This window comes from Erpetoichthys calabaricus, chromosome 11 (genome assembly GCF_900747795.2).
Source record: "Erpetoichthys calabaricus chromosome 11, fErpCal1.3, whole genome shotgun sequence".
In the NCBI taxonomy this organism is placed as follows: Eukaryota; Metazoa; Chordata; class Cladistia; order Polypteriformes; family Polypteridae; genus Erpetoichthys; species Erpetoichthys calabaricus.
In genome coordinates this window covers 12,140,209-12,152,299 of record NC_041404.2, presented here as the reverse complement: position 1 = coordinate 12,152,299, position 12,091 = coordinate 12,140,209, and the positions used below count along the sequence as shown (strand labels likewise).

The window sequence follows — 12,091 nt, the reverse complement described above, 5'->3', positions numbered from 1 at the left end:
GAAAATTGGTCATTCCCAGAGTGCCAGCCAGAACATTGTGAAAAGAATTGCACACTTTTAAGTTTTATTAACTTTCTATAGACAAGTATTTCATTAATCTGCTTTATCCAGTATAAGACTGAGAGTTAAGACTGTGTGAGTATAGATAAAAATATACAAAAAAACAATTCCTGAGCCACTTTCCTCTTCTGTCCCTTTAACATTTAGGTTTTGGTATTGTGGGTGCCCTGCTTTTCCTCTTTTAAGAAACCAAGGAGTGGCAGCCTGACAACAAAGAAATTCATCACAAATTTGAGCATTTCCTCCCACACGGATCTAATCTTGTTCCCAGTTGTTGCCTCAGTGGAGTGTGCATGTTCTGCCAGTGTCAGTGTGTCTCTTTGTTGTATGAACGTGTATCAAAGTAAGTGCTGGAGGTGAATGTGTGGTGCGTGTGAGTGTGGACTCTGCAATGCAAAGAACACTCTGTGCTGTGTTAGTTCCTGTCTTGCACCTGGTGGTGCCAGGATAGACTTTGGCCCGGCATGACTCTGAATTGGATTAAGCAGGTTTGAAAATGCTGTTATATTATAAATGCAGTGGACTCTACCGAAAACTGATGGTACTGCATATTACCTACAATGAAATTACATGTAGCCCCCTAGAAAGAAATAAAAGCAGAGCAGTGGACATTATGGGAACATTGCAGATAGGGCAGACAGCTTAAGGCGTGCTGTATTTTCCAATCAAAACTTTAGGTATAAATGTTATTCCAGTTGGATGAGCTTAAAGGTTACAGACAGGGATTGACAAAAAAAGAATGACACAAAACACAGCCGAATTAAAAGGACTCCTGCACTTGCAGTACACAGCCCCTAAATATTAATGAGGCGGTGAGCATGAGCACACTGTTGTGACCTACAGTAAATATAACATAAATAAATTCAAGGCACATCTTAGAGCTACATTTTAAAAAAAGATTGCAGTTTTGGAAAAACAAACCCTCTCTTTCAGCAAGGTCCCAAGATACAACCAAGAATTTCTCTCCAATTATGAGAATGAATTCAGAGAAAACCTGTGGCTTGTGAAGCTCTCCGAGACCAGAACTGGAGATTCATCGCGTAGAAATATAACTGCACTTTTCACATGAAGTAACTACATTATTTGCCTCAGCAGGATGGCCATTGTGAAGACTCTGCATCTATACATTTTGTAAACCACTTAATCCAGTTCAACATTGAAGAGCCTATCACAGGAACATAGATGCAAAGCAGGAACCAGCCCTGGACAGTTTGGCTTTCCTTCACCTAGTACACTCCTACAACCTGAAATGGGGCAATTTAACTTTCCCAGTTCATTAAATATGCATCTTAGAGATGTCTGAAGAAAATCTGGGAAAATCTCAAAACATCATACTGGGCTAGGATTAAAAATGCGTACTCTGGCACTATGACACCAACCACTGTGTCAACACACCACACTGTGTTCAGTTTCTTTAAAACACAAGCAGTGAAACATAAGTTTGCACAATCCTGGTTATCGTTCGTTTGCATGTTCTCCCCGTGTCTGCGTGGGTTTCCTCCGGGCGCTCCGGTTTCCTCCCACAGTCCAAAGACATGCTGGTTAGGTGGATTGGCGATTCTAAATTGGCCCTAGTGTGTGCTTGGTGTGTGGGTGTGTTTGTGTGTGTCCTGCGGTGAGTTGGCACCCTGCCCAGGATTGGTTCCCTGCCTTGTGCCCTGTGTTGGCTGGGATTGGCTCCAGCAGACCCCCGTGACCCTGTGTTCGGATTCAGCGGGTTGGGAAATGGATGGATGGATGGTTATCGTTCAGAAAGTACTACATATGAAAAAGCCTAGCAAGCCTTTTTGGGGGAATTTAATATGAATGAGGGTGTATAGAAGAGAGAATGAAGCATCAACTATCAGTCCTTCTCTCCTTCATTCTTTTAAGGAAGTCTCTAGCACTTCCTACTATTGACCTTTGCTCCCATTATATTAAAATTCAATTATTTCTGAGCTTCCAACACATTATACCCCTTGGGACAACATCTGTGTCTAGGAATTCTTACCAACAATTGTGGGGTCAGAATTGGGTCATGGGAATCCCTGCCTTGACTTGGTTTTACTGAAGATGAGACCTTGGGCTTGTGACAGCACTGCACTTTGAACCAAATACCTTGCTAGATATCAGGTGACATCTGTTTGGGTTTTGGTAAATCAATGGTGAAGTCATCATTTTTGGAAATCAAGTAATTATGCATATGTAAGTGCTGCATGTTCTCTCAAAATCCCCAAAGGTTTAATTTACCAATAAGTTGACTAAAATTTCACCTAGGAAACTTGCAAGCTTCATAAACTGTAGATATACATTCAGTCTCAAACCTGTGCCCAATATGATCACAAATGAGGCTTCTTGTTGCCATAAAACAGGGGCATCAAGACTCTGTGATATTTGGGCCTGTTGCATCTTAACATTAATATACATACCTGCACGTCACCTATTTCAGATGTCTTATCCTCTAACATACAAACTGGCACAGTAGAAGTGACAAGTTGGGACCAGTTGCCTTTCTTGGTCACTTCCCAAAAATGGGGCTTTTAGTAGTGCAGAACAGTTTTGTTTTGCTTTTTGGTAGAGAAGCAGCTTTCCTATCATTTTGTTAAAATAGTACAAATGTAATTAGAATACAGCAGACACTCAGCCTCCTTAAGAGGCTGAATTCAGCAAACCAATGGAAGGAGACATTTACAGACTAAAATCTGTGGCAACAGAAAGATGATTTTCTGCACAGAGTAAGAGTATAATTACAAGTGAAAGTTGGCCTCTAATTTAGAAACTGGCTAAAATGTGTAGAGCATCAGGTCCTGCAGATGACCAGAGGTCTCTAGTACAAGACATAGATTACACCAAAACTTGTAGAGAGCGTTAAGGGTGGTAGCCCTGCAAGATCTGCTGCTTTATTTTCTCATCTTGTAACTGACAATCTGTTTTTCCCTAATATAAAACAAGCATGTCACACTGATCCTTTAAGGTAATCTGAATGAAGTATGACAATGTTTCCTAGACCCTGGGCCTCAAAGCTAACTGAGGCACCTCTTGAGCTACCTGAACAGTAGAATCTGGATTAGTAAAACCAGACATTTGATAGCTAATTATGTATAGCATTATGTAGGTTTGCATTTTGAAAATGCTGCTGTTGAAGAATTTGCAATTCAAAAATGAGAATCAGATTTTGTCAAAATAAAATTTTGTTCAAGAAGAAATGCATGTTCAGACTTGTTTTAAGAAAGCAAGTTCCCCTTAGACAGTGCCTTGAGAGACTACATAGTAATAGCCATAAATAGAAAGATGAACAACTGGATATTTACACAAAGACATATCTTGAAATTTCTTCACTCTCATGTTTAATTGTGTTTATTGTAAAGAGGTCATATGATCCACCAAATGCTGAAACCAAGAAGTTCTCAGCCCCAGCCCGCGTGTGTGTGTGTGGCCCTGAACTCCTTGTGACCTCTTCAATGGCCATATTTTACTTTTGGAGACCTTAAGTACAAATGTCTACAAAGCATCACACATGCCTTTCACCACAGACTGGCTGTGAGATGCACTATTTCTGCACTAGAAACTCATGGCGGCTCAGCATTTGGCATGTAGGACGCATAACGGACACATAAGACTGCATGCACAGTTGTGATTGTTTGTTGAATTGCATCAGAATGGTGCATGCATGATTGAATTGAACAGCTGTGACTCTGGATTTACTTTTGGGTTTCTCATTCATTCAGTCAGATATAGCATCAGTGATGATGATGGTGTTTAATTTTCACTGGCACTGCACTGTAAATGATTTTATACGGGCATCCAAAATGATCTTTCAGTGATTTTAGTGAACAGCTTAACTATGAGTCAAAGACTTCAGCACTTTCTTTAGATGTAATTTATAAAAGTGACATAAAAAAGAAACCTTCTGGCATTTTGTCAGATTGGTTGACCTGACACTTAATTCTCTTAGACACTCACTGTACACAGTTTCTAAAAAACACCACTAAGCAATCTGACTGCTAGATTAATGATTAATTTTTAAATAAAGTACAACACATGGGCAGCATGGTGGCGCAGTGGTAGCGCTGCTGCCCTGCAGTAAGGAGACCTGGGTTCGCTTCCCGGGTCCACCCTGCTTGGAGTTTGCATGTTCTCCCCGTGTCTGCGTGGGTTTCCTTCCACAGTCCAAAGACATGCAGGTTAGGTGCATTGGCGATCCTAAATTGTCCCTAGTGTGCGTGTGCCCTGCGGTGGGCTGGCGCCCTGCCCGGAATTTGTTCCTTCCTTGCGCCCTGTGCTGGCTGGGATTGGCTCCTGTGACCCTGTGTTAGGATATATTGGGTTGGATAATGACTGACAACTATGCACTATGCTTAAGTGGTAAAGTTTTTTTTTCAAACAAAAGCTCCACAGAGTGTTATGACCATGACAGTTAAGAGTTTGGTTCAGGATGAAGTGAAGCACATTTGCAGCCTTCTTTACCAATACAAGTTAAACGCTGAGTCTAACTACAGTGTGCCTTCTGCTCTGGTTTACTGGTGATAATAAACTGGCCGAAATGTGTGAGTGCTCTTTTCAGTGAACTCAGATTACTTATGCGTCGGATTTGTACCTTGAATGCAAAGCTCCTGGGAGTTGCTTGAGCTTGTTATGATCCTGTATTGAAAATATTGGTTGGGAATACGGTTTGATAAAGAGTGTCCTTAAGATGCTAATAAAATTTTTTTATTAAAGTTTTTATGTCATAAAACATACTGTATGTATTAAAATCAGTCACCTTCTCCGTATGTCTGGGGAAAAAGCGTTGAGGCTCTGTATCAGACAGAAGTGTACTTCTGTACGTTTGCAGAGGTATGATATGTAGCTTACTGAATATGGTATTGCAAAAAAAAAATGTTTAGTGTTTTTCTATGATTATCTATTCCACAATTCCTGGTTTCATCACACAAAGGAGAAAGGCATCCTTTACATTTTCCAGTATACCTGAGCTGGTTAATGTGGTTAAGATAAAAGCTTCATGGTATTAACATATATGCCAGCTAATCATGGTAATTAGGGAATGAAAATCTATTCCTGGAAAGCATCACAGGAAGTTGGAATTTATACAAAGCATTTATGGTCCATGTTCTCCATCAACAGCATTAAATTAACGTGTTGCTGTCTTAAATAAGCAATTGCTTTATTGTCAGCATCAATATTACCAAATCATTCAGCTCTATCAAACCCAAGAACAATATGAACACTCCAGAAGAGACTTCTCTTCTCTGTCAGCCTGTGTTTTCCTGCCATATCAGGCAGAAATGTGAAGGTGAAACACTGACAATTAAGCAAGATAAAGGCCAGCCACTAATCCTGGATCTGATTTATACAGAAGTACACAAATTATCCTGTCAGAGTTGCTGTTTACTGTTTTATCAGCCAGGGTTAATAGTAAGCACACGCTGCATAAGCATTTATTCCTGTCACCTTGTGTGAATGCCTGGATGAAAGTTTTTACTTGACATAAGTGTGCATGCATTTCGGCATAGATAAACAGAAAACATGCTTTCTCCATAGACCTATAATTTTTTAAAAACTCAGATTTGTGAGACTGCGGTAGGCTGGTGCCCTGCCCGGGGTTTGTCTCCTGCCTTGTGCCCTGTGTTGGCTGGGATTTGCTCCAGCAGACCCCCGTGACCCTGTAGTTAGGATATAGTGGGTTAGATAATGGATGGCTGGATTTGTGAGAAACATTTCTCTTTAAATATTAAACAAAATGTACCAGCACTAAATAATCCATCTATAGTAAATCACTGCGCTTCATGCAAATATCTAGCTGTCAGCTTTAAAGAAAATGCAATTACTTGGTTCAGTGTTTTTAAAGATTTTACCTTTTTGACTGCTTATTTACAGTGTAAGAACTATGTTTGCTTCCTCTCAGCCATCCATTCCAAAAGTCTGATGAACCATACCTGAATAATAATTTTTGAAAAACATACGGCATGTATAATTGCTGAGCAGAGGCACTGATCTGACTGTTTGCATCAACTGTATGTTTTTGTATGTGCTGGGTTACAGTACAGCTCTCAGAACACACAGCACATCATCATGGAGGCAGAGAAACTCTCACAGGACCTGTCAGTTGTAAACAGGACGAGGCTTCTAAAACTGCACAGTGCTCATAGAAAGCGTGAGAAACACTTAAAAACGCTAACAACACACACACAAATAAATGAATAAATATAAAACCCTAAAACTTGATCACACACTGGCCTTCAGTATTTAGCCCAGGGTTTATTATTTCAAAGTTTGCGGTGCTTTTTTTTGTCTTTTGTTAGACTCTGATATGAAAAGTATCTAAATAAAAAAAAAAAAACTTTCTTCACAGGACTTGAAATTTAATGAAAGAAAAACAGACATTCGACACAAATTCTTGCCATCAAACCCCTATGCGTCTCGGTCGCATCTGTAATGCTCTCCTACCATCTACTTGCAGGGATTTCAGCTTAGGATCACAGGAGGAAAAAAACAAGTACAAGTAAAGTTTCACAGTTTGCGGCTGCTTTTATTGGTTCTTTTACCACCCTATATGTCTGGAAATAGTTTTTGTGTGCCATCCAGTTCGACAAACAGTTGGACAAACAATATTCTTGGCATTATAACAATACTGCAACAGATAAATGCCAAAAAAGGATAAATGAATGTTATGAAAATTGTTCACATGAACCTGTTCATACTGTGTGTAAGTTTTGTCAGCAACAAAGCGGGACCATTCAGTCATCTGTAATAAAAAATATAAATAAATACAAAAATAAATACTACATGTCACATTTCACAGAAAGATAATCCCAATCGTGTAACCTACGGTAGGATAAATATTCTGCACATACTCAAAGCACTGTTCATTTCTCAAGTGTAGCATTCTTTTAATTTTGTTAGTAGTTTGGCACCACTTTCTATAAGGTGTCTCTTAAACTGCTTTCTGAAGTGAGTTATCCAGGCTTGACTTTTCACCATCAACTCATATTGTAGCCTCTCAAATACTTTTTGTCTCCTGTCTATGTGTGTATGTGTGTGCATATGTGTATGTATGTGTGTGTAGTCTATCACTCTATAAATATATGTACGAATTTACATTATAAATGTAAAAAGTATACGGCGATGCTTTATTTTAAATGGCCTTTATCGTTATACGTGTTGTAACAAAATATTACCATTTGTTTAGAATATTCCTTTCCCATCTTAAAAAAGCTCTCAAAATAAACTTAAACCATAAATGAGTCAAAGCAACTCTGAACACCAGGTGCAAATTAAAGGGTCATTATATATGATTATTAAATTATTTCACCAATGTATAAATTAAAACAGCACCCAGTTTTTATAGTTAACTATATACCAGTGAAGGACATTTGAAATAAAGCAATTTCACGCCTTTTGCAGATAGTTTAAAATAAAGTGCCATCCATAAACATTCTCTAAAATCGAACTCTAGGGCACATTTAGGGCCTAAGGTTCTCAGGGGAGCTCTAGAGCTAGTCCTCATATTTGAACACTTTAAGCATCCAAACTGTTTTGCTTAAGGTGCTGTTGTTAACCTCAGGTAGCACTGCTGGTCTCGATTTTGGTCAAGTTTAGGTTCGCCATTCTGAGACATGGGGTTGATTTTTTCCAAACTTGTATCTGCCTCATTGCGCAAGGTGCCAGCCACAGCTGTAGATACTTTGTCTAGAACTTTAATTCCAGCTTCATCGTCGTCGTTTCTTTGTGTCTCGTCTTGACAAACAGAGGGAGTAACCAAGTATGTAACTTTTGCTTCTTTGGGGAGGTATCCTTTGGACTGATAATGGAGTGAGGGGACCACTGCCCCATTGTTATTAATGCTAATAGTCTCGATGGGATTGTTTGAGGGACACAGTCTGTGGCATCCAAGAAGAATAGAGAAGGCTCTGCGAAAATCAGCATTAAAAGCATAGATAATGGGATTTAGAGATGAGTTTGCCCAACCAAACCATACAAAGACATCAAAAGTAGTAGAACTTATGCATGGAAAGTCATAATCTCCATTTGGCAAAGTGTGTTCACAGAAAGGTACCATGCAGTTCAAAATGAAAAACGGCAACCAGCAACACACAAAGACACCCATGATTACAGAAAGCGTCTTTAAAACTTTGGTTTCTCTTTTGAATGACATTTTAAATGAGCTTTCAGACTCCAGGCTACTGCTGTTTCCCATACTGCTGTGACGAATCTTTGCATGCTCAGCAGCACGCTCCAAAGCAGAAATCCTCCTGATCTGCTTTTGTGCTATTCTGTAAATCCGGGTGTAGGTGCCTATCATAATGGCTACTGGTATATAAAAGCTGATCAAAGAAGAAGAGATAGCATAGGTTCTGTTTAGCCTAGAGTCACAGTCCTCCATCAGTGTCTCCTCATAGCTTGCATTAAACTCCATAAAGCCGGTAACTTGAGCCTTGTGCCAGTTCAGCTGTACTGGAATAAAAGAGATCAAAACTGACAAAGTCCACGCCACACTTATCATGATAAATGCCACTTTGGGGGTCATCTTCCTCTCATACCGAAAGGGACTTGAGATGGCCCAGTATCGGTCCACACTGATAATGCAAAGGTTTAAAATTGAAGCTGTGGAGCACATGATATCAAATGCTATCCACACACTGCAAAAAGAGCCAAAGGGCCAAAAACCAGCAATCTCTGTCACAGCCTTCCAAGGCATTACTAAAATGGCTACTAACAGATCTGAAACTGCCAATGAAATGACAAAGAAATTGGTCACTTTGGACCTGAGATGTCGAAACTTAGTTACAGCTGCGCACACCAAAGTGTTTCCCAGCAAAGTGGACAGTATGAGCAGGGACAAGAAGCAGCCAGTAAGAACTCGAGCTGAAGAGTCTCCCTCCGAAACATCACTGTCACTGACTGTGGTGATGTTGAAACCCATCATTTCTCACCCAAACTCAGAAGTCATCTCTCAGTTACCCTAACAGGATAATAGCAGGGCAAAATAAAGTTCACAATGGCAAGTGGGGACTTAGCGGCCCATAAGGACATTCTTTGTGCTAAGCACTGTGACATTGCTGCGTGGTATACAAACTTGCCATCCTGCTCACAATGAATCTCCTACCAGCAGAGTCCTGTCACAGATGAGCCTTATGTCAAAAATATTAAGTGAGCCTGGTGTTAAAAAGAGGGCTCGGGCACAGAAGTGACTATAAGCAAGACCCAGTTCTGCCTCAGGCAAGTCCCCTGGCAAAATTTTATTTTTCCCAGGCAGAATATTGTACCATATTGAACTCCCTCCACAAGTCAGTTTCCTAATCTAGCAGTGTGTTAATCCATTTGAGGTCCCAATTTGGAAACAATCCTGCCCAAACTGATCCCATCCTACCGTAATTGTGTATTGTTTTTTAGTCAGAATCCTGCTACAGCCGAGGCCCAACTTCAAACACGTCAGCATCGGTGGTGAGCTTTCTGCTGGGTCAATGTCCCAAAGCCACTGAACCTCTTATTAGACCACGGACAGATCACACTGTCTTGTATTATGAAATTGTCCAGATGTCCTTCTGCTGGTCCTTGCCCCACTTATGCCCACGGTGGTTAAAGGTTGGTGCCACAGGCAAATTCCCACGCAGGGTTTCACTGGGGACAGGCGCTTTGTTCCCTCTGAATGCCTTTCCTCCAGCTAATGGTTTTTTAATGGGCTATTGATCATGTTGCCCCCCGTCCTAGCGACTTGATCCGCTTCATGTCCGCTGAGGCGTGTCCGACCAGCATAGGGACGTCCCGTTGATGATTAAACCCTCCCTCATGGGGTCACTTTAGAGTTTGGGACACGGGTGACCTCTGACCTTGTGGGTCCTGGGATCCAGCCGCGACGATGTTTATCATCTTCACTAAAGTCCAAAGAGATGCTGCACGTAAAACTGGTCGCACTCTGCCCTTCAGGTTCAAGACAGCACCCCGCTGCGCTGTCCAACTCCAGCGGTGTCCCTCTTGCTACCAGTGTCTGCTCAGTAAAATAAAACCTCCACATTTACTTCCATGAATTCCCTGCGCCCCTGCGTTCGTGTGATTTGATTTTTCCTCACTTCTTTGCGCTGAAGCATCGGAGCGACAATCCAGAGGATAGCAAGTCCCGAAGTGCGATGCCGGGCGAGTGCGGGGCCGCGCATACAACACGCGCAGGGGGGCGGCTTTGAGGCTGTGATCAGCGAGTGACGTGTAAAGGCAGGAGGGGTTAGGGAGCGCGCGCGCGGGAAACGCTCAGCTAGCAGGATGCTGAAAGCCCTAACGAGAGCAAATAAAAAAAGTCTACAGACACCGGAGGGTGGACGCTGAAGCCTAAATAACAGAAAAGCAGCAAAGGGATGTCAGCAGACATAACAGCACGAGCCTCAGCGCAAGTCGCTTTTAGAAGAATCCCTACACTTCATACATACATAAATGGTGACGCAAAAGAGCCGCTCCTTCGATGTCCTCTCGCTTTCTTAATTTGTCTCCATAAATATTCGGCTGAACGAGGCCACCTAATGGGTAAGCGGAAAATAATGCAAAGGAACGCGTCCGTGCATCGATTTTCAATCTTTGCTTATTTTTCAGTCCATTTTGTTCAAAGAATCTGGCAATAGAAAATCCGTTTCCACGGCAGCACGAGGGGCTTTATCATCCAAGAGAACAAACAGCGAACAGGGTGAGAACCCTGTCAGCAGAGCTGTGCGGTCAACTGTTCTGACTGCTGAGCCACCTGACCGCCGGTTGGATCACGTTTGCAGGAATGTGAGTGCGTTTTATAGGGCCCAGCTGCTTGGACCCCTTTACCCTTCTGATAGAGGTGGTCCCAAGAATTTAAATAAAATTTAAATAAAATAAAAGTCCGGTATACTGGAATTATTTACAATACAAATTTAAGAGATGTTCTTTCTTTCTTTCTTTCTTTCTTTCTTTCTTTCTTTCTTTCTTTCTTTCTTTCTTTCGTAGTCAGTTTCCTTCTTCAGATTTGTTCTTTAGATCATATATAAGAAAACTCTTGTAAGTTCCTGTCCATACATTTTCTAACTTTTGTATCCAGTTCAGTATTTCAGGAAGCCATTCCCTATGCCAGCACTGGACCCTCTCTCCTTCACTGAGAAGCATTAACTTGCTTTCAGATTTTTTAAAATCTTTTTTTATACAACTGATGTTGTTAAATTGTGTTTGGAGTAGTTATCAAGCATCCTTCTCATGTGTCTTCTTTCACCCCATAAGGAGCTTATTGTAAATGTCTTAGAAGGTGCTGCCAGTTTCCTGCAGGATGTGCAAATGCATTTTGAAACATTCATAGGGAAAATTAACTAGAGTGAGTTAACTTTGCCAGTGAACCTCAAAGCATGTTTCTGACCTGAGGACAAAAAACAGGAAACGTGCACAAGCATGATGAAAACAGACAAATTGTCCACAGCAGCCAAGCACAGATTAAAATCTGGTGTCTAAATATAATTCTGTCACATCTCAGTCAACTAATCAAATTTTCTAAACTGAAACACTCTTCTGAGAAGATCTCTAAGCCAATAGAATATTGCAATTAAAATATCAAATGTGTGATAGATATGGGCCAGGATGATAGAAGCCAAGATCTGTGGATGAAAGTGATTATACTAGGTAATAAAATATAATAAGAAACCAAAGTTTGTTATGCATATGAATTATGAGACTAAAGAAGTGTTATAGATAGATGGCTAAAAAAAACTGAAGAAAATAAAAATCCCAAAAAAATGAACTTTGACTAAGAATGCAGCAGTGAGTTAAAGGAACAGTTATGAGGCTGGCTTTGGAGAGCTTCAACTGTCAAAACAGGTTTTTAAGATGTAAGCAGTCTTGGCAAATTCTCCTGGCTGGTCAGTCTCCATGTTGGCAGATCCTGACTAAAGACAGTTTCTCAACTCACCAAGACAGAAACATATAAATGGAAAGGAAGTAGTCATTATTTTCCTTGGAAAATTGAAATGGTGAAAATGAAGATATCTTTCTTTTTGTCCTACACAAAAATTATCAAGGCAATTTTATTTTATAAGATTTTAAAAGGCTAAAAGCT

The 12,091-nt window shown here is 40.7% G+C and overlaps 1 protein-coding gene across 1 annotated transcript; it reads right to left on the bottom strand.

The window, feature by feature from the left end:
* Nucleotides 1-6,605: 6,605 nt before the first annotated feature.
* Nucleotides 6,606-10,253, bottom strand: LOC114659980 (D(1) dopamine receptor-like). The gene has a single exon (XM_028812519.2). It carries the CDS (start codon nucleotides 8,963-8,965, stop codon nucleotides 7,580-7,582), a length of 1,386 nt encoding a protein of 461 aa, XP_028668352.1. The 5' UTR covers nucleotides 8,966-10,253; the 3' UTR covers nucleotides 6,606-7,579.
* Between the last annotated feature and the right edge of the window lie 1,838 nt (nucleotides 10,254-12,091).